Source organism: Giraffa tippelskirchi, chromosome 7 (assembly GCF_054371585.1).
Source record: "Giraffa tippelskirchi isolate mGirTip1 chromosome 7, T2T-mGirTip1v1.2.pri, whole genome shotgun sequence".
Lineage (NCBI taxonomy): Eukaryota > Metazoa > Chordata > Mammalia > Artiodactyla > Giraffidae > Giraffa > Giraffa tippelskirchi.
This window is the reverse complement of record NC_137281.1, coordinates 9,682,956-9,703,737: the sequence shown is the minus strand read 5'-3', so window position 1 is coordinate 9,703,737 and position 20,782 is coordinate 9,682,956. Positions and strand designations below refer to the sequence as shown.

General features: G+C 57.0%; 3 protein-coding genes across 22 annotated transcripts in view; 1 reads left to right on the top strand and 2 right to left on the bottom strand.

Moving 5' to 3' along the window:
* The window catches only part of SYMPK (symplekin scaffold protein), a 40,560-nt gene extending 32,593 nt beyond the window's left edge, over positions 1 to 7,967 (bottom strand). For 7 of the 20 annotated variants that reach the window (XR_014060867.1, XR_014060866.1, XR_014060865.1 and 4 more), the window contains exon 1: positions 986 to 1,071. The gene's annotated coding sequence lies outside the window, so the exon portion shown is untranslated. Of the gene's footprint in view, positions 1 to 334; positions 1,072 to 1,696; positions 2,193 to 5,476; positions 5,775 to 7,043; positions 7,292 to 7,918 lie in introns of those variants that run through there. The other 13 variants (XM_081515616.1, XM_081515618.1, XM_081515623.1 and 10 more) reach the window with 12 other exon arrangements.
* Positions 1,285 to 8,562, top strand: FOXA3 (forkhead box A3). Its single transcript, XM_081515636.1, has 2 exons — positions 1,285 to 2,100; positions 6,883 to 8,562. Exons 1-2 carry the CDS (start codon positions 1,831 to 1,833, stop codon positions 7,867 to 7,869), a joined length of 1,257 nt encoding a protein of 418 aa, XP_081371762.1. The 5' UTR covers positions 1,285 to 1,830; the 3' UTR covers positions 7,870 to 8,562.
* Positions 8,563 to 16,002: 7,440 nt separating this feature from the next.
* Positions 16,003 to 18,526, bottom strand: IRF2BP1 (interferon regulatory factor 2 binding protein 1). The gene has a single exon (XM_081515634.1). The coding sequence runs from the start codon at positions 18,165 to 18,167 to the stop codon at positions 16,413 to 16,415; it is 1,755 nt and encodes a 584-aa protein (XP_081371760.1). The 5' UTR covers positions 18,168 to 18,526; the 3' UTR covers positions 16,003 to 16,412.
* Positions 18,527 to 20,782: the final 2,256 nt, after the last annotated feature.

Genomic DNA, 20,782 nt, shown 5'->3' with positions numbered 1-20,782 from the left:
ATGATAAACACTGTTTTCCATTCCGCTTTTCCCTTAATATATCCTGCAGTCCATTCTTTATCTCTGGTTCCTTTTTTACCCCCTTCCCTCATTCCTTTTTACAGTTCCACGATATTTTATTTTCTGACGGCTATGCGTTTTTTTCCTGCCAGCCTCCCTACTAAAGAACATCTGGGGGTGTTTTGTAGTCTTGTGCCATCACCAATAATCATCGTTTCCCCTTCGTCTCGCTGTGCTCCTTATCGAGTCCTGCCGCCCCATTCCCACCTGGAGTACGACTTCCCTCACATACACAGAGTGGCCCCAATGAGAAGCTTTCATTCATTCAACGAACCTTAACTGGGAGTTTTCAGCGCGATTCCGCAGTGCTGGGAACACAGCGGAGACCGACACACACCCAGTCCCTACCCGTCGTGGGGCTCCTGGTCACAGACAGAACTAACAAGCCACACAAATAAAGGTTCAACAACAAGTGAGACCCCCCAGTGACATGAAGGAAAGGAACAGCGACCTATGAGATCGTCCAACAGGCGGATTTCGGGACGGAGGGCGGGAAAGGAGGGCTTCGCAGAGGAAGTGACGTTGGTGCCAAGATCCGAAAGATGAATGGGAGTCAGCCAGGCGGAATGAGTAAAAGGATGTTGCGGACAGAGGGGACCGCAAGTGCAAGAAGCCTGAGGCGGGAAAGCGTATGGCGAGTTTGAGGGAATCGAAAGGCCAGTGCAGCTGTGCGAAATGAGGGACCAGCAAATTGGCAGAGCCGAGGCCGGGGGCTGCGGACGCACCTTGGCGGCCACTTCGGAACTTTGCCCTGAGGGTACTGGGGAGGCAGGGAAGGGTCCAAAAGCTGGGAAGAAACTGAGGTTCCGAGCGTCACTGCTCCCTTCTCCTCTCAGTGCCCTCACTGCCCCCGACAGCGCCCTTACCCTTTCAGAGTCCTTCCTCCCTTCGTCCCTGGTCCCCACGCTGCCCGCCCCCCGCTCACCGCGGCTCTGGCCTCCGTCCCCCTCGCGCCCCCTCAGCAGCGCCTCTTCACAGACGCCGCCGCCATCTTCCGCTCGCCGCCGTGACATACGCAATCACTGCACTCGGCGGGTCACTGGGAAATGGAGTCCACTCTGTACCAGCGCCTCCGCCCCTACCGCGCGAGAGGCCTTCCGCCCTCTCCCTCTACGAAGCCCGGGCAGCCCTTCATTTCCGGCTTTCGGGCGCCATGCCTTTTGGGAAATGTAGTCCTGTGACGGGGGGGCGGGACAGAAAGGGGTCTAGAGGCTTCTGGGAAATGGAGTTCACGGAGACGCTGGTTCCCTGGACGGCTGCTGTTAGATTGATGTCGGGTAGGCGAAGCTCCTAGGTCTTGCAGGTTGTCTGTAGTCTCAGCGGGATCTGAGCAGACGCCCCGATCCCCTCCACCTTTTGTCCTGGCCATTTACACAATCCGGAGCACTTCCAGTTATCAGAAGCTTCGGTCTTCCAGTCCGTCCAAAGGGAAATGTGGTTTCGAGGGGCTCCTACCGGTCCTTACAGTGATATAACACAGCGGGACCTCTGGAGACCACTCGGCTCTGAGCCCCCTTTCCACTGCAACAAGTCTTGCTGGCTGTTCGCCTGCTCCAGTTGAGATGATGAAAACCCTAAGTAGAAGGGACCTAGAGTTCTGCCCTCGAAGCTTTTAGAATGAGCAACTGTTTCCCACCTGTAGCTCCCTCACTCTTCAGCCTGCCGCAGCACTCTCGTCCCCGGGCTGCGGATCCCGGCGCCTGAGGTCGGTCTCCTCGCAATCCCGCAGGGGGCGCCCCAATCCGGGCGCACCGCCCTCGGGGAGGCGGGATGGGAGCCCAGGGCGGGCGAGGGCGGGGGTGTCCCGGCTATAAAGCGTGGCCGCCTCCCGCGGCGCCCTGGACGACTGGGACCCTGGGCGGTCGGACGGACGGGCGCGGGTCGGAACTCGGGCAGTGCCGCCCGAGAGATCCGAAACTCTCGGTTCTCCCCGGGCCGGAGCGGGGGCGGGTGGGGGCGCAGGCCCGGGGGATGCTGGGCTCGGTGAAGATGGAGGCCCACGACCTGGCCGAGTGGAGCTACTACCCGGAGGCGGGCGAGGTGTGTCCTCGGGGATGGCGGAGCGGGAATTGGCGGGGGAGGGGGGTGGCGGGCAGGAATCAGGGTGCGGGGTTAAATGGGGGTAAGGACCTGGGTGTGGACTCAAACGGTGGCCCCAAATAGAACCTGGGAGCGGGGGAACTGGACACACGGAGACCAGGTGTAAGGAGTCAGAGACGGGGGACAATGCTTGGGAGCGCGGTTTAGGCAGGCTTGTCGGAGTGAGGGCTTAAATGGGAGTCAGGAAGATTCAGGCAAGGGTCAAGTCATAGCTCATACGTGAGCGCTGAGCGTCAGGGACCCAAAGTACAAGGAATTAAAATGAATAAACCAAAGATAGGAATCAGAGCTCCGGGATACGGACAGAGCTGAGGGATTAGGCAACGGGGGTCAAAATTAGGGGGAAATATAGTGACTAAGAGATGGGAGAAGGAGGTCACCATTAAGAGAAGTCTGAGCCGAGAGTTCAGGGTTAGAATTTAGTGTTAAAGATGGGGGTCTGGGGTAGATGTAAGAATTGGGGTTCTGAGATAAGGACTGGGTTGAGTTCTACGTTAAAGGCAGAAATAGGGGTAGGTGCTCAGGGATAAGAGATGAAGGTGTTCAGAGATGAAGCTTGGTTTGGGGAGTGTGAAATAACAGGTGGGAGAGCTGGGGCTCAGATAGGTAAGAGGCCATCAGGATCCTGAGAGCAGGGGGTAGGGGCAACAGCGTTGGCAGCAGAGGGGGTCAGTCTCCACCTAGCAGATCCCTACTCTTGACCCTCACCCCTCCCAGCTGAACTTCAGGGGTCTAAGTGTTATTAGAGACCCTCAGCAGGGATTCTCCTCGCTGGAGTCTGGAGGGTTTCAGATTTCGCCCACCCCCACCTTCCACCAGTCTCCACAAATTGCTAATGTCCTCACCAGTCCCATCTCGGACAGGACAAGACTTCCCTGGAATAGGGGGCAGAGAATAATAAATCGCTTGCCCTAGCTGACAGAAAGTCCTTCCCCAGGTCTAACTCGCATTCCTCTTGCTGCAAGGACTCCGTCTTAGCCTGCTTGCTCTCTAGTCAACATTATGAAGTGGAGGCGGGAGAGGGTCCTAGTCAGAAGGTTATGGGGGTCTGGATACTTGGGTTTCTAACCCGGATGTGGGCTTGAGGTGCGATGTGGGACTACAAGGGTTGAGTTCTCCAAAGACACTAAGATCTGGGGTTTACAGGGGCCCCAGCGTGCCTGAGTTCTGGGTCTGGGGTTTGAAGCTGTAGGGTGGGACTCCTGGATACCCAGGCCTGCGAGGCTTGGCAAGGTGCCCAGGAGGGGCCAGTCCTGGGGCTGTGGAGGTGTGAGGTGCACGTGGGGTGGGGCAGGGAAGGGATTGGGAGGGTTGAGAGGTGGAGGCGATGTTGGTTCTGGGGTGGGGAAGGCAGAGACCAGGTTGGTGGTGGAGGCTCCCAGGTGGTAGGAGAATCTCAGCTGAACGCCTTGCATAGTTCAGATCCTGGGAGTGTGCTCTAAGGGTACCAACTACAAATCAGTGTTTTGGAGGTGTATCTTAAAAAGTAAATTGCGGGGCTCTAGGCTGAAGGAGTCATTATTTGGAGCACAGCCTGAAGCTTAGGGGACAAGGTGGGTGGAAATTGTCTCTGAAATTGAGGGACGGTCTAGAGATAGTCAACATTTGGGGGCATATTTTGGAAGATATGACATGTAGGGGGCTGGAAATGGACGTACTGTCTGAGGATCTCCTCAACCTTCCCATCAACAAGACCACCTCCTCTGCCTGGGTCAGAACAATGAGAGGAGAAACTTCTGCACTCACTCAGCAACTGAGCATTGGGGGGAACCCCACACTGCTTCTTGCCCACCACACCCTTCTGCTGGGGTGATGGCACCCCTCTCCACCAGGCTGGCTCTTTGTCTGGAGGGAAATTGGAAAGTTATAGCCCTCAGGCATCCCCCCAGACCCCCGGTTCTCACAAATTAGCTGGTCCAACTGCTCCCCCCCCCCATTTTCTAGATGGAGAACCTAAAGCCTCTCTGAGCGTAGGGGCCACCTGAGGTCCTAGGCTGGGACCAGGATTAGAAACTAGCTTCTGGCTTCACACTGCCTCCCTGTGCTCCCTGTCACACCCTCCTCCAGAGACAATAAGGAAATGAAAGGGGAGAAATTCCAGCCTCCTGGAGTGGGGGTGCAGGTCCCCTCGGGGCTTCCCCCCCAGTCTCAGCCCCGCCCTCACAGGGGAGATCCGGTTCAGACCCGGACACTGGGGGTTCATCCCAGCCCCGGGGCGTGTGAAAGCCGAAGGTGGATTAGGGCAGCTGGAGGCTTGAGGTCAGACCTCAAGGAGGACTTCCGTGTGGGTGGGGAGCCCGAAAAGAAGGGCTCTGGGGTCCCAGTCTGTCTTCCCTGTGATACAAGAGAGTCTGACTGAGCTGGAGAAATGTCGGGGGTCATCAAGGGATTCGGGAACTCTCTGTGGATCCCCCTGAGTTCCAACACCTTCTCCCCTCTCTCCGAAGGACCCTCTTCCCTTACTTTCGGGGAGGGACCAGAGCCAGCCAACCACAGGGGAGACCAGTGCATGGGGGAGGGGAATAGCTGTGGCTCCAATTTCAATGTGAGACTTCTAGAGAGCCGGTGGTGCCCAGGGAAGGGACAGAGAGATGCAAAGATGTACTGAAGGAGAAAGAAAGAGAGGGGTGGGTGGGAGAGGAGGGGGGTAATCAGAGAGAGAGAGTTACAAGGATTGGAGAAAGAGGTGTGAGAGAGATGGGCGGGGGCAGAGGAAGAGAGAGAGATGGGGGCTGGGAGATTCGTGTGAAAAGAAAGGCAGAGGAGGGAGAGATGAAGGCGAGAAAGAGATGAAGGAGAGACAGACAGAGATTAAGGGAGAGAGCATGGGGGCTGGGAGGAGAGACAGAGGGGGGAGGGAGTGAGGGAAGCAGTGTAGAGGTACCGAGACTGGGAAGGAGGTGAACAGACACATATAATGCCAACAGGGAGAGTCAAAGAGACATAAGAAGAAAGAGCTACCTGGACAGACACGTGAAAAAAGACAGGGGAGAGTTTCTCTACTGGAATGCAGACCTGGGGTTGGTTACCACCTGTCTCTGGCTCCCTGAGTAATCCTGGCAGTTCCTTTTTCTCTCTGGACCTCGGTCTGTGCAGACACTTAAGTGACAGGGGGGTGAGATGGGACATACTGACTCAGTGGTGGTTCCCATCAGAGCTAGAGCAGCACCCCCAGTGCCATGAGACACCCCCCCCCCGCCGGGGGAGGAAGCAGGATAGACAGACAGATGGAATATTGCCAGAGAAAGGATGGAAGCCAGGATGAAAGGGATAAACGCACACAGAATGAGAAGTTACCATCCACCAAGCTTCATACTTTCCTTACTTATCTTGTTCACTTCCTGCTAGACCGACAGCTCCCTGAGGGTAGGCGTTACAGCTCCCTGAGGGTAGGCGTTTCCGTGTCTTGGTCTTAATCCAGAACACCCATCTGGAGCCAGACTGCCTGGATTCAGAATCCCAGTTCTTCTCCTTCCTTGCTGTGTGACTCCTGGACAACCTCTCTGGGGCCTCGGCTTGCTCAGCTGAAGAATGGGTGTCATGATAGCGCCTCCCCCATAGTGTGGTCACAAGGACGAGAGCAGAACTTTCCTGGGAAGTGCCTGGAGTAGAGCCTGGCACAGAGTAGGTAGTCAGTAAATATTGAGTATTTGAGAGATGAGATAGTTACTTACAAAGACATAGCAATATCTACCTTATTTCACTGAGCTAAGATGCACGTTTCCCCCCCATTTGAGCCTTTCTGAAAATGGAATGGGTTTTACAGTCAGTGGTGTCTGGAGATTGTAATTGACAATGTTTTTTTTCCATTCTTATTGACACTTAAAATACTACTGAAGCTTAGATTTGATGACATTTAATAAACAGATGACATACATTAGGTGGAAATATGTGATTTCTGATTTTCAAGTGCTTTGACTTATAAAGCTATAATTTTATAAACAAAAAGATGGATAGAAAGTACACGCATAGATTCCATTTTAGATAAATCAGCAGTTCTCAATTATTTTTTTCTTTTTGGTCTCAGGACCTCTTCACACTCTTAAAATTATTGAGGACCCCAAACAGTATTTATTGATCAGGGTTATATTGGTTGTTACCATATTCAAAGTGAAAGCTGAGGGATTTTAAAAACAGGCATTCGCTCATTTAAAAATAGCAACAATGTGTTAGTATAAGCAGTGTATTTTTATTAAAATAACTGTATTTCAGAACATTTAAGGAGAGGAGTGGCACAGTGACATTTTTGCCCGTCTCTTTAGTGTCTGGTTCAGTAGAAGCCAGCTGGATTTTCCTAGCTGCTTCTACGTTTGGTCTGTTGCAATATTCCATGTCATGTGGACTCTGGAAAACTCCACTGTACGCTTGTGAGAGTAACCAAGTGAAAAAGGTTAGTCATATCTTAGCATTATACGAAAATGGTTGGACCTCACTGACCCCCAAAAAGAGTCTCAGACACTCCCCAGGGTGTCCTGGACCACACTTGCAGAACTGCTTAAAGCATGTGACTCCAGTACATGGGACGTTGGAGATGGTGTCAGGGAGAGGGGTGCATGAAGAGGGGGCAGAAAGAGAGACGTGAAGAGACAGCCGTTTACAGAGAGAGGTAAAGATGGAAGGGCAAGACGGACAGACAAACAGACACAAAATGGGTCCAGTGACCCTTTGCTTACCAACAGAGCAGAGACTCACCACTTGCCATCTCTCCTTCTCTCCCTGTAGGTCTATTCTCCGGTGACCCCAGTACCCACCATGGCCCCCCTCAACTCCTACATGACCCTGAACCCTCTGAGCTCTCCCTACCCCCCGGGGGGGCTCCCTGCCTCCCCACTGCCCACTGGACCCCTGGCGCCCCCAGCCCCGACAGCACCCCTGGGGCCCACCTTCCCAGGCCTGGGTGCCAGCACTGGTGGAGGCAGCAGCTCAGGGTACGGAGGCCCGGGCCCGGGGCTGGTCCACGGGAAGGAGATGCCGAAAGGGTACCGGCGGCCTCTGGCCCACGCCAAGCCGCCCTACTCCTACATCTCGCTCATCACCATGGCCATCCAGCAGGCGCCGGGCAAGATGCTGACCCTGAGCGAGATCTACCAGTGGATCATGGACCTCTTCCCCTACTATCGCGAGAACCAGCAGCGCTGGCAGAACTCCATCCGCCACTCGCTGTCTTTCAACGACTGCTTCGTCAAGGTGGCGCGCTCCCCCGACAAGCCGGGCAAGGGTTCCTACTGGGCCCTGCACCCCAGCTCAGGTAACATGTTTGAGAACGGCTGCTACCTACGCCGCCAGAAGCGCTTCAAGCTGGAGGAGAAGGTGAAGAAAGGGGGCGGCGGGAGCTCGGCCCCCAGGAACAGTGCGGGGTCGGCCTCCGCGAGCGCCACCCCTGCCGCCACTGTGGCCTCCACGCCGCAGCCGCAGCCCCCGCCCCCTGAGCCGGAGGCCCAGGGTGGGGACGAAGTGGGGGCTCTGGACTGTGGCTCACCCGCTGCTCCCTCCACACCCTACTTCACCGGTCTGGAGCTCCCAGGGGAGCTAAAGCTGGATGCGCCCTACAACTTCAATCACCCTTTCTCCATCAACAACCTGATGTCTGAACAGTCGCCAGCACCCCCCAAGCTGGATGTGGGATTTGGGGGCTATGGGGCAGAGGGTGGGGAGCCTGGGGTCTACTACCAGGGCCTCTATTCCCGTTCTCTGCTTAACGCATCCTAGCAGGGGTGGGGTGGGAGCGTGGTGGGTGGGATACGGCTGTAGCTCATACCATCCGGCTCTTGGGGCCTGACCTTCCCCAGGGACACCTTGCTCGTCCCCTCTGTCAACATCTTGGTTGGTCTACTGCTCACTGTGGTGACTGCCATCACTGTGGGCATTGTGTTGATCCACTGAGTACTATGATAGCTGCCACTGACATCGTGGTGGCCCCACTGAGTACTGTGAAGACTGCCATACTGATAGATGTGATGAGGTTGACCTGTTAGATCTTCAGATGGCCACCCTCTGGGATGACTTCTTGGTTGGCCCCTTGGGTGCTATGATGCCCAGCCTCTTGGCTGAGCCTCTGGATGTGATGGTGGCACCGTTTCAGTTACATCTTCTTTGGCCCATTGGGTGCTATGATGGCCACCATCTTGATGGTCTGCCATCACCCGTGTACCGCTGTGCAACATAATGGCCCCAGTGTTGGCCATGTCATCCCTGTCTCTGGTGTGAGCTGAGTGAGGGGTAGAGATGAGGATACTCCTTGGTTTTGTGTGTTTTTTTTCTGGAGCCCATTCTCCCTCTGGTCCAGGAGAAACCAGAAAGGACTGGTTAGGGTGTGGGGGATTTCTACTAAAGTCTGGTTCTTGCCGGGGAAGGGGGATACTGGCTGTGTTTGACTATTAAAGACACCATTTCTGCCTCTTACTGAATGTCTCTTTTCCTTAGCCAGTGGGCCCTTCGAGGCTGAAACAACTGAATTGCTGTGTCCTGTCCCCTCTCCTTCCTGCCCCCAAGAGCCAGTTGCCTCTGGGGGAAGGGCTGGGGGAGGCATCGACCTGACCTTTGGCTCTTTGCTGTCCCTGACCCCAAGGACAGTTTGCTCACAGATAGCAGCCCCCGCAGCCGTGGGGCCGGGGCAGCAGGCGGAGGTGGCTCTGAAGTGACCAAGGCCATCTCCCCACCCCCACTCTCTCGACACACGCCTCTAGCACTGAGGTTCAGAGAGCCCTGGGACCGCTCAATTTTGGGGTAAGCTGGAGAGGAGGAGGAGGGACAAACGAGGTGCTAACTGAAGGAGATTGTGTGTGTGTGTGTGTGTGTGTGTGTGTGTGTGTGTGTGTATGTTTGTGCATCTGTGCGCCTGTGCCTCTGTGGGTCATAGGGTATCGCTATACCCGTTGAGGTCCCCATGGTCTGCTGTGGGTGTTATCTATGGCTTGTATCCCTTAATTGTGTTAGTTTCTATGTCCATCCTCTGTGTGCTTACTGTAGGTGTCTCAGGATATCAGATTTCTGTGTGTCTGCCTTGTTTTTTGTGTGTGTGGTTCTCTTAACACACCTATTCCTGGAACCCTCTGGGTCTCACAATGTTGGATGTGTGTCACTGTATGTCCCTTTGTCTACTTGCCTGCTGCCTCAAAGAGTCTATGTGTGCCTACATCAGTGTTGTGGGTCATTGTGTGTTTCATGTGTGTTTCTGTGAGTCAGCATCTGTCTGTATGTTTTCTAAAAAGTATGTCTCTGTGACTTATGCCTCTCTTTGCTGCATTCCTGTCACTGTTGTGGCTGTGTGTGAGTGTATATTGGCTGGCTCTAGTGTGTCTTTGTCTCCTTCACGTGCACGTGTGGGGGAAAGGAGCTGACTCTTCCTTTGGGCTCTGGGGGCTTCTGGGGGCCTCTGGGTTTGGGATCTAGGGGTTTCTATTCATCCAGGTCTCTGCCTGGGCTCTGAGTCTGGTATCGGTGGCTCAGATGGTCCCCAGGGCATGGCTCTCTGGGAAACACAGGTGTGTTCTTCACGGCCCTTATTTCACAAGGTGGAAACTGAGGCCCAGAATGGGAAAGGCCGGGGCCAAGGTCAGGCCGCCAGGCTAGCTGGAGCAGGTGTCTTTTCCTTAGTTTGTATTTGCCTTTCATGGTCGTTGGCTCTGTAGCCACTCATTCATTTAGTCAGTTCATTCAAAGACCAAAAGCTGTCTCTTTATGTGTGTGTGTGTGTGTGTGTGTGTATGAGAAAGCGACAGAGAGACAGAGGGAAGACAGAAGGGAGAGGGATGTATCTCCCACTTCCTGTGTGTCCATCTGCCTCTGTCCCCTCGTGTCATCTATGTCTCTACTTGTCTCTGCGTCTTAATCTCTGTCCTTTGGTTTGTGGGCAGCTCGCACATCCTCTATGTCTGTCTCTCGAATATTCTGCCTTGCTCTCTCTCTCATCCTCTCCATTCCTCTGAGTCTGTCCCTCCCTCTCTCTGTGAATGCTCCCTTCTTCCCTTGGGGCTCTAAGTCTTCCTCTTTTGGGGTCTGCTTCCCCCCACTCCCTTGGTTCTCTGGCCTCTCTCCTCCTCCTCCTTTGGCCTCCCTCTCCCGGCTCCCTGAGTTTCCGCCTCTACCTGCCACCTCGCAGGCCAGGCCCTCTATTTCTGTCACTGTGCCCGCCCTGCCGGCTGCGTGTCACCCCCCGCCCCCTGCCGCGCTGGCTCCCCGTCAGCCGTCCCACCAGCCTCGCTGTCCTGGGCAGGCTGGGGAATTCCTCCCGGTTCCTGGAAAAAACAACTGGTGCCGAGAGAAAGGCCCTCAGTCTCCCCGGGTGCCCGCCCCCCTCCCTCGGGCCTGGGGGTCTCTCCCAGAGTCGGCCGGCCCGAGGCAGGAAGCCCTGCGGTTTCTGGCTTCTCCCAGGCGGCCTCCGGATCTGGCCCCCGCCCCCCGGCCAACAGCCCAAATATTATTCCGCAGGAGGAGTCGGTGGCGGCCGGAGGAGGCCCAGGCTGAAAGAGGCTTTCAGGGCGGCCAGGCCTGGGGCTTCCTGTCCCCAGGCTCAGGCCTCAGGCCGCCCCAGTGGGGACCTCAGGTGGCCGGAGGGGCGGGTGTTGTTGTAGGGTCCTGGGGGGGAGGGTGGGGCCATCCGTCAGGGTGTCTGGTGGCCACTGGCTTGGCCGGCGTGGGCAGGTGTGACCCCCACCCCAGGGACAGCCGGCGGGTGGCCAGCATGGAAAAGTACCACAGTCACACATGGGACGCATGGACAGACATGAGGACGCTGGGGGTCAGGGACGGAGGGACAGCCACGGGGACACGGAGAAGCCCGGGCCGGGACAGATGGACCTGGGCATGGCTCGTGGCTTTGGGTGACGTGGTCCAAGGGAGGAGCCCGTGGGTGGGGAAACAGGGCAAGGCAGGGTCCCTGCTGTGAGCAGAGAGCCACCTGCCTTAGAAGACGTGAGACGATGATGGTGAAGAAGAAAATAAACATAATGATAATAACGGTTACTAAGGCACACCACGTGTCTGGCATCGTGGAAGCACCTGACAATTAATGGAGCCAATCCTTCCCACCGCCCATTTTATTACTGGGGAAACTAAGGCATGAAGAAGTGACTTGTCCAAGGTCACACAGGTGGTGAGTGGGGAGTTAGAACTTGAACCCAGGCCCAGAGCCGGAGCCCTTAATCAGGGCGCTGTTCTGGAGGGGTAAGAGCAGCACAGCAGGGCCCTGGGGTCCAAAGCCCTCCCCCATGGTCAGCCCCGCTCACACCCTGCAAACGGAGGCCTAGGGGGCACCCCAGAAGCCAGCAGTCCGGGAGTCGATGTCAGTATATACCTTGGTGTCAGCGAGTCGTTGTCATGGCATCTGCAGGCTTCTGTGTTACTCCATGATCTGTGTGGTCAGTGTGTGAGCGTGTGTCGTGTGTATCTGTGTGTCTCTGTGTCAGTGTCTTGTTGCTGGGTTTCCGTAGGTGTTTGCAGGGCTTGTGTCACGGTGTATGCATGTGTGTCACTGTGCTGTCGTTGTCTGCAGTGTGTCTGTGTCCTCAGTCTCCGTGTTTTGTTGCCGTGTCTCTAAGCCCAACGCTGTCTTTGCCCACCGCTGTGTCCTGCTGTCTGTCACCGTGTCTATTACAGTGTGTCTCTGTCACTGGCTTCTGTGGGTCTGTTTATGTCTCGGACACTCTGGGTCTGCCTATATCTGTCCCTGTGTGTCACTGTGTCTCTCCCCCTATGTGTCACCATCTACCCAGGTGTCGCCGTGTGTTTTACTCACCACCCAGGCCACAGGTGGGCGTGTTGGGCCCACTGGTGCCCAGAGCTGCGGCCCAGCCCCTCCCACCCTCGCCCTGCCATGGGCCAGGCTGGGCGCCTGTTTGCAATGCCTGCCCCAGGTAAACACCAAGATCCGGAACGCAAGGGCCACCTCCCTCACCTCCGCTCCCTGCCCCTTAGCCTGCCCTGGACTGGACTGGCCCAGAGCCCCACAGGCGGTGCCCCTAAACTGGAGATGTGCCCTGACCCTTCCCCCACCCACGGCCCCCCGCCTTCCCAAGCCCCCAGCCTTGGCCCTTGCCTGCCTGCCGGCCTGCTTCTCTTTGTCCCTCCCTGGCTGTCTGCTGGCCTCTCCACTTCTCTGTCCCTACTTCCTCTCACCTGCGTTTCTCTGTGGTTCATTCTCTGGAATGACCCTTGTCTTCCTTCTGTCCCATCTACCTTGGACTTTTTCTGTCATTTCTCAGGGAAATCTAATTTCTCTCCTTTCCTGATCTGTCTCCGTTGGAGCCCACCGACTCTCTCTGCCACCTGGTTTCTAACTCGGGGCCACAATCTGCCAGTCTCTTCCTGTTTCTCTCGAACCCTGTAAGTCCCTCTCACCCGGAACCGCTCAGTCTTGGTCACTGTCTCTGAGGCCCCAGCCCCCACAGGAGCAGACCTCTGGTCTGCCAGGGTCCTTGGGGGGAAGTGTGTGGCCCCCAGCCTCCCACCCCAGCCCACTGGTAGATATATATATATATAAAGGTATATGTACATATTATTTATATCTGTACCCAGGGGCAGGAGGGGCAGACACTGGGGCCTTTGTGTAGCCGCTGCCCGCTGCCTGCCCGCCCGCCACTCCTCTCTCTTCGTCCCTGCCGCCCGCCCGCCCTCACCCCCGCCCCACAGAAAGGTTCCTGTGGGGCCTGCCAGCTTCCTCTGCCTGAGGTGTGAGTGGGCACGCCACAGGGCAAGGCGGGCAGGGGGGACTGGGGGATTTTTCCAGCTCCTGGGAAGGTTTCCGGGTGGGGAGGCCTCTGGAAGGAATGGGACTTCTCAGCTGGGCTGCCGTCTGTCTGTCTGTCTGCTGTCCCTGGGCGTCCTGGGTCCTTAACCTGGCTTCTCCCTGGGAGTTTGTCCATCCAGCTAATGTCATTCTGACTCTTTTCTCTGTCAATCTGCCTCTTATTCACTCCTGCACACACTGTCACTGGGCGTATATACTAGGCCCTCTGTTGAGGCCTGGACACTGAGCTGAACAGGATGCTGTCCATCCCAGCTGATTCCTTGCTTTTTCTGTTTCATTTGCTTCATCTCTTCTCTCAGGGCTTGAAACCCTCTACTTGTTCCCATTAAAAGAAAATCCAAAGTCCTTCCTATGGACCACAGGACCCTCAATGTGCCCCTGCGATCCCGCTGACCTCAGTCATATGTCTCTCCCTGTTGCCAGAGCTGCACTGACTGCCTGGCTGCTTCTGGAGCGAACCACGCAGGCGCCCACCTCAGGGCCTTTGCACATGCTATTCTCCCAGCGTGTCCCTGGCTTGCTCCCTCACCTCCTTTAGTTTTTAGTGTTATCTCAGAAAGCCCTGCTTCCCTTTTACAAATACCAACCTCTGGGACTTCTTTGGAGGTCCAGTGGTTAGGACTCTGCACCTCCACCACAGGGGGCATGAGTTCGATCCCTGGTCGGGAGCTGAGATCCCCATTTTATGGTTCTGTATCTCCCACCTGAATGTCAGCTGCATGAGAACTGGGATGGCATTCTGTTCCCTGCTGTATCCCCAGCACCTACAGCAGGGCTGGTCACACAGTGGGTGCCGAATAAACATTTCTTGAAGGAAAGAAATCCATTAATCTATCCATCCTTTAAACAGCCAGTGCTGGGCAAGACTGGGGATTCGGTAGGACTGAGACAGCCTTGATTCTGCCCTTATGGGGCTTGTAGTGCAGTTCTGTTAAGATTTAGAATGCTCAGGGCTGGGATAGGGAAGTGGGAACCCAGAAATGGCACCTGACACAGACTGAGGGTCAAGGAGGGCTTGCCGGAGGACGTGTCAGCAGAGTTGAGACCTGGAAGATGAGGACTGAGCCAGGTCTTATCATGGGGACCAAATGACTGACAGACCCAGGCCTGCCCTTCTTATGTCTTAACTCTTTAGTTCAAACCTGTACCTTTTCCTGATTTCACAGCCTCCCCCCTCCCTCTCTCCTCTTTATCATCCTTTTTTTGACTCTCAGTCTCTCTTCTCTCTCCTTTCTCTATTGTTGGCATATCCTCAGTGTATCTCAGCCTCTGTTAACCCGTTGGGATATTTCTCTCTTCTGAATGTTTGTCTCTGCTTCTACATCTCCCTCATCTCCGAGGGTCTCTCATTGATCTCTCCTTTTTTCTCTCTGGGTCTCTATCTTCTCTCAATGAGCCAGTCTCTTTACAGCTCCTTCATCACCTCTGTGGCCTCCATCTTTCCCTGGATCTCTCTCTGTGTCCCTGTCTCTACTTTCATGAAGCCTCTTCATCAACTCACTGATCCCCAAATCACTCCAGAGCCTCTTGACTCTGGCCCCACCCTGGCCCTGAATGAAGAGGGGCTGATCCAGCCCCCCACACCCACGCAGTTCAGGCTGTCTGCTCTGTTAATAGTTAACCCAACCTCTATCTAGAATACACACCGGCCAGGCTGGGGGTGACTCCCTGCCCCCCACCCACCCACCAGCTGTTCTTAAAGGACCAGGTGTCCCCCATAGGTCTTTAGCCCCCAGCGGGGCATACTGCCCTGGCGTCTGGAGTCCTCTTAACTCTGAGGATGGGGGCAGGGGAGCTACTCAATACTTGGGTCTGCAGAGCTGGGTCAGGGGAGGCCACAAGATTGCCCAGGAGAGGTGCTCAGGCTTGGAGCTCCATCCAGCGTCTCCCTTGCCCCATGCTTATCGCCTTGGTGTATTTAATCAGGGGTGGTTTTCCCAGCCCTGCCCAGAGCCCAGGCTGGCAGTGCCAGGGGTGACAGAACACCTGAGACCTGGTGGCTGGGGGGAGGGAGGGGACCCCTCAGACCAAGAACTGAGGGTGCTCCAGCTACGGAGGACCAGGCCCCAGGGTCCCTAATATTTGGGAGCTGGGACTTGTGGGTGGGACACCTGGGTAACCAACATGGGTCGGGACGTTAAGGTTCCAGAGTTGGGTGATACAACAGCTGGGTTCCTGACACCTGGGGCAACCTAGGGCCTCACAGCCGTGTGACAGGGCTGTGAGGGGGTCAGGACAGTCACTCCCCATCTCTCCGGCCATCTGCTGGCCTTTGCACTCCGCTTTTCCCCCTTCCCGGAATCTCCACGTCAGGGTCGCGCGAGGGGCGGGGGGTTGGGGGGGGAGGAAGGCCGCTGGGGTGGGGGCTGGGCTCTTGGGGCCGCCCCCTCCCCTTAACCCCTGCTTTGCCACAACCCGCTCAGGCCCCGCCCCCTGACGCCAGCGAGCAGGAAGTCCTGGTTAATAATCAGCCGGCCGGGACAGGTGCGGGACAAGGCCGCACACATCAGAGGCGACCGCGGGGGGAGTGCCTTCCACCCGGCCAGTCACAGTGTCTCAGGGCGGCCCGCCCTTGAGGCTGATCGCGAGATGGGCGCGCAGTTCAGGGCACCAGCAGAGGCGAGCAGCAGTCACCGTCTTCCCAGGGACCCTGTTTAGTGCACTTCAGGAGGTAAATGTCCTCGCGCAGTTCCCCCTAGCAATCTGGCCTAATTTTCTCCCTACCCAGCAAGAACTCACAGCTCGTCCCTTCTGGGAAGCCTCTTTCCACTCCCCCTCGGGGGACACTGTGTCCTCTACCTTCCGGGGATGGGCCAGACGGGAAACCTAATTCCCGAGCTTGGCTGTGGCTACCATGCAAGGGCCATAACCCCTTGCCGCCCCCCGCCCCCGCCACGCCCCCGTGAGCCTTAGTTCTGGCATCTGGAAAACGGGCTGATGGCTAGAAGGCTCGGCCAGCCTTTGTAAAAACAGCCGGTGAGCCCACCTGAGTGAAGGGCGCCACCTGGAGGCTACAACGCGACGTCCTCTCCCTTGCAGGATCAGTTAAGTCCCAAAGGGGGCGCAGCATCGCACACAACTAAGGGACCAAGAAGGAAAAAACCCATCTTTCGGTTTATTGAACGAGGAAAAGGGGGTAAGATGGGGGGGGGAATAAAATGCTTTTGCTTCATTTATAAAGAGCGAGATTTCAGGAGGCCCCTTCAGGAGGAGGGGGCCACCTCTCCCTCAACTACAAGCAGCAGCAAAGCCAAGCCAAGGAGGGGAGAGGGAAACCAGAGGGGTCAGGGGACCCCAAACACCCCCTCAGAAAGAAGCTTTCTCCCCCCACCCTCAATACATCTACCCCAGGGGACCCATCTGGGGTAAGGAAGTGGGTATGTACACAGGTGGGGGAGGCACGGGCCTGGGTGGGGGAGGGAATAATTTATCCGCAGCAGCGGTGGGTGGCAAGGGATGGAGGGGGGTGGGGGCGGATGGGCAGTAGACTGGTGGCAGTGGTGGCCTAGGGGTCCCGTTCTTTCTTAACCTTTATGTCTCCAGCAAGGATGGTGGCGATCTCTCCCTGCATGAAGGCCCAGGGGACGGAGGAGCCCACTAGCGGGCACTTGTCTCCGCTGGGGCAGTACACCTCTCCAGCAGGGCCCTGAGCCTTGATGAACTCGCGGGAGCAGGGAAAACAAAACTTATGTCCGGGCACTGAGGGGCACTGGACGAAGTGGGTGTCTTCCAGACGCTCCCGGCAGAGGGTGCAGCACAGGGGGGCCCCAGGGGTCGCCCCGGTGCCACTACCACCCCCGCTAACAGCTTCTGCCCCTGCTGTGGGGCTCACTTCTGCCTCACCATTGCGGGCCACTAGACGATGCTGGGCTGGAGGCGGGGCCGTGGAGGAGGCGGCGGGGCTGGCACCCCCAGCGCGCACAGGGCCCCCACTCCCGGCAGGGTCCTTGGGGGAGTGGCCCAGGGCCTCGGCCACGTTCTTCAGGGCGGCGATGGGGGAGGGCACACCAGGGGTATCAGCGGAGAATGGGCCGCCGGGTGCCACCCAGTGCCGCTGCTGCTGCTCCTCTGTGGTCATCTTCCCAGCTGCCTCGCCCTCGGGCTCAGGGGAGGCCTTGCGACGGCGTGGAGTGGGAGCCAGATTCCGGGATGGGGCTCGTGGGGGAGGGCCGCAGAGGGCTGCAGGGGCCGGCTCTGGATACTGCTGGGGCAGGGCCTCGGCGGGGGCTGGCTCGCGGAAGCTGCGGACCCCATCCGTTAGCAGCTCCCCCAGCTGGCGCCATTCCCCAGAGCCGTGCCGGCGTTCATATTCGAGGTACTTGAAGCCTGATGAGGCCAGCGCCTTGCCGGGCTCGCGCAGAGCATCATGAAACATCTGGCGAGCGACGGCCAGGACTCCTGCGTACACGTTGCCAGAACCACAGGGGTATTCGGTGAAGAGCTTCAGCTCGAACTCGTAGCCTGGCGGGCGGGCAGTAGCATCGAAGGCGAACACACGTCCCACCAGCCCGTGATCCTTCTTGAAACGGACATTGAAAGGGGCGCAGGCGGACAGCGCCAGCAGTTGTTCCCGCACGGCTTTGGGGCGCCCGTGCCATTCCTCTGCCCGGCCCCTCATGGCCTCATTCAGTTCTGCCAGACAGTCCGCATTCCTCTGTTGCTTCTCCTTCTCGAAATCGGAGCCGAAAGCTGGACGGGCAGGACTCAAGCCGGGTGCCAGCGTCAGGCCTCGGCTTCCCAGGCCAGACACCGCAGCTGCTAGCAGCCCGGGGGGCACCAAGCCGGGCATGGAGCCAAGCAGGGCCCTTCGCGCCCCCTCCGCCACAGCCTCTTCGCGACCCAGCCCATTGGCCAGGCGGGACCCCAGGGTGTACTCCAGGGCGGGCGAGGGCAGGGGGAGGCGGCCCGACGATGTGGCCCTGTCATAGCGGTCCTGGCCGGAGACAGCGCCGCCTGTCCCCGACGGCTGGGGCTGGGCCTGTGGAGGCGGCAACTGAGGGCCCTGTGCGGCGGCGGCAGCCAGGTCCTTAGTGGCCGGGTGCTTGAGGGCCGGGGGCCCAGGCGAACGGCCTTCGGGGAGCACGTGGCTGCGCTTGAGCTGGCGGGCTGCATCAATGAGCAGCTCGATGCGATCTGCGCCCTCGAAGTTCACGCATCCGCGGCACACGGCTTCACTGAAGTCCCAAACCATGGCCCACGGCATCTTGGGCAGGTCGCACAGGTAGCACCACTGGCGGCGGGACGCCTGCACGGACGCCATAGCCCCTCACGCGCCCGTTCGGGCTCTCGCCTTCCACCCGCCGCCGCCGCCGTTCGATCCGCGCCGCCGCCGTTTGATTCGCGTCCCCGGGACCGCGCGAGCCACGGCCAGGCCTTTCGCTCGGCCTCCCCGCGGATCCAGGCCCGGCCCCCCTTCCCCGCCCCCTGGGCCCTAAGCCTTTTTCCTCACTCCCGCCTCCTCGAAAAGACTGGCAGAGGCACGTCGGCGCCCCCGCCGGGTCCAGGCTCCGGGCCGCGGCGCACAGCTCGGGCCCCACGATGGGCCGCGGGCGCCGCCGCCTCGGGCTCCCGCCTCTCCCGCCGCCGCCGCCGCCGCCGCCGCCGCCGCCTCTTTCTGCCCCAGAGACCGCTTCGCAGGGAAAGTTACATAACGCGCCGGAAAAGCCTTCTGGGAAACGTAGTCCCGCCGGGGCCTGTTCTTAAAGGGGACCGCAGGTTGCAGGAGGGTTGGGGCTCACCGCCTCTCCGCTGCGCAACCGTGACTACTCCTCGCCGCGGGGCGGGGAGTTTGGTTGCTCCAAGCAGCTGGAGCACAAGGGTTGGGGGCGGGGATGTGATACGGGTGGTGAGAGCCACCGAGGATTCAGAAATTGCAGGAAGTGGACAGGCATCCGGTTTCTACTCCGACTTGCTGTGCAACTTTAGGCAAGTCTTGCCTTCTCTGAGATTCAGTTCCCCGCCCTTCAAAAGGTGGGCCGGCTACGGGTTACTGAAGGCAGCAGCTCGTGGGGCGGGGGCGGAGGGGCCTTAACTGGAAGGTTTCAGGGTAGGGGGGAACAGGAAGCTGGCGACTCAAGTGTTGGGTAGGGCTGTCCACTTGGCACTTCGTCTTGCCCAGAATCTTGGATATCAGACTCTTGACTGAGGCCAGCGAAAACCGGAGAGGAGAGGACTGAAGGTCTCCGCGTTGCTTTATGTGCCAAAGGGAGTGGTCGAACGCCCCTAACTGTTCCAGTTCCGCCGTCACGCTCTGGTCACCAAAGGGTTACACGGTCAGTTTCTGCGCACCCCGCCGAACTTCACTACAGTTCCCGAAATGCTCCGCGGGGCGGACAAACCGACGCACTTCCGCCGTCTGGGAGGTTGGTCGAGGCCTTCACGATTCCCGCTGTCTGTTCACAACCTACCCCCCATCCCCCTCAATTCCTGGGGTATCTTTCTGAGCGCCGGGTTGAGGAGCTCTCGACCTCTGCGGCTCACTAATTAGGAAGGAGAAAATGAGGCCAGAGATAGCAAGAGTTGGAGGTGGGGCATAGTTTCTGGGGAGAGCGAGAACCAGACCTCGTTTCTCCAACCTTGAGTGCTTACTACCTGATAGGCAAAAGCAGGCTTTGGGGACCCTCGTGCTTCCCGGCGATGGAACGCTGCAGGGCAAGCTTGGAGAAGGGGCGTGTGGAGGAGAGACAGGTTTCCAGGTTCTAACCTGTATCAGCCTCTTTTCTCTAGGCCCGGGTCTGTTGTTGTTCAGTCACTAAGCCTTGTTTGACTCTTTGGCTACCCTAACTGTAGGCCACCAGGCTACTCGAAGAAGTAGGCTCGAAGACTGGAATGGGTTGCCATTTCCTTCTCCAGGGAACCTTCCTGACCCAGGCAGGCATCAAACTTGCATCTCCTGCATTGGCAGGCAAATTTCTTTACCATTGAGCCACCAGGGAAGCCCTGGTCTGTGTTAAGTGCTCAAAGTATTTTAATGACTTGACAGGGTTGCATTCACTAGTAGTTTTCAAACTAATCAGGGAGCACCTGCTTCCCCTCTCCTTCATCCCATTGCAGCCATAGCAGGTCTGTTTCTGTTACCCAAACTTCAGTCTCAGCTGCACAATTTTGTTTACCCCTGTTATCATTAACATTTTTCTTGAAGTTAACGCCTATGAAAAAAAGCTATTTACTTCTGCCTTATCCTAAGCAGTATTATGTGCATAATTACAGGTTTTAAGTACTAGGTTCATTTTTACAAAATAAAACTACGTACATATAGAGCCATTAAAAAGGCCATCTATGTATTATGGAAAATCATCTTTGGGTTATTCTTGAGTAAATATTAAAGAGAGTGGGAGTCAAGAGTTCCAGCCAGACCGGTGAACTGCATTGGCCCCTGACAGATTTAGGGCAAGTCTCTAAACCTTCTCAGGAGAAAATGGAGACTCCTGCTTTTCATTGGGTACCTTCAGGTTAAAATGCACATTCATATTAATGCTGAACGTGGAGCTTGGCATAGAAAAGGAGCACCATAAATGAAAGTTGTTTTTAAGCTCCCATTACTTCAAAGACTCAACCTCTCTTCTGTGATGGGCAATGCTGAGGACACTGCAGCGACTAAGATAGCTCAGGCCTTGCCCTGACAAGGCTCACCTGGAGGCAGACATTCAATTTAAATATACTCAAATGATTATTTAACTCCCCTTCTTTTATAACTGCTGGGGGAGAAAGGTGTCAGGAAAGGCTTTCCTTGAGTGGGTGATATTAGAACTGTGACCTGAAGGATGAATAGGATATAGTTGTAGCTGGTAAAGACAGCTAAATCTTTATGCCCATATTACAGATGAGGACAATAAAGGCCGGTAGTTACACAGCTGGCCGAGCAGCACCAGGGAC

Excerpts from the sequence above, each read along its gene's own strand:
- IRF2BP1 (XM_081515634.1), bottom strand. The coding sequence starts at position 18,167 with ATGGCGTCCGTGCAGGCGTCCCGCCGCCAGTGGTGCTACCTGTGCGAC.
- FOXA3 (XM_081515636.1), top strand. The coding sequence starts at position 1,831 with ATGGGAGCCCAGGGCGGGCGAGGGCGGGGGTGTCCCGGCTATAAAGCG. Across the intron at positions 2,101-6,882 it reads ACTACCCGGAGGCGGGCGAG|GTCTATTCTCCGGTGACCCC; the intron begins GTGTGTCCTCGG and ends CTCTCCCTGTAG.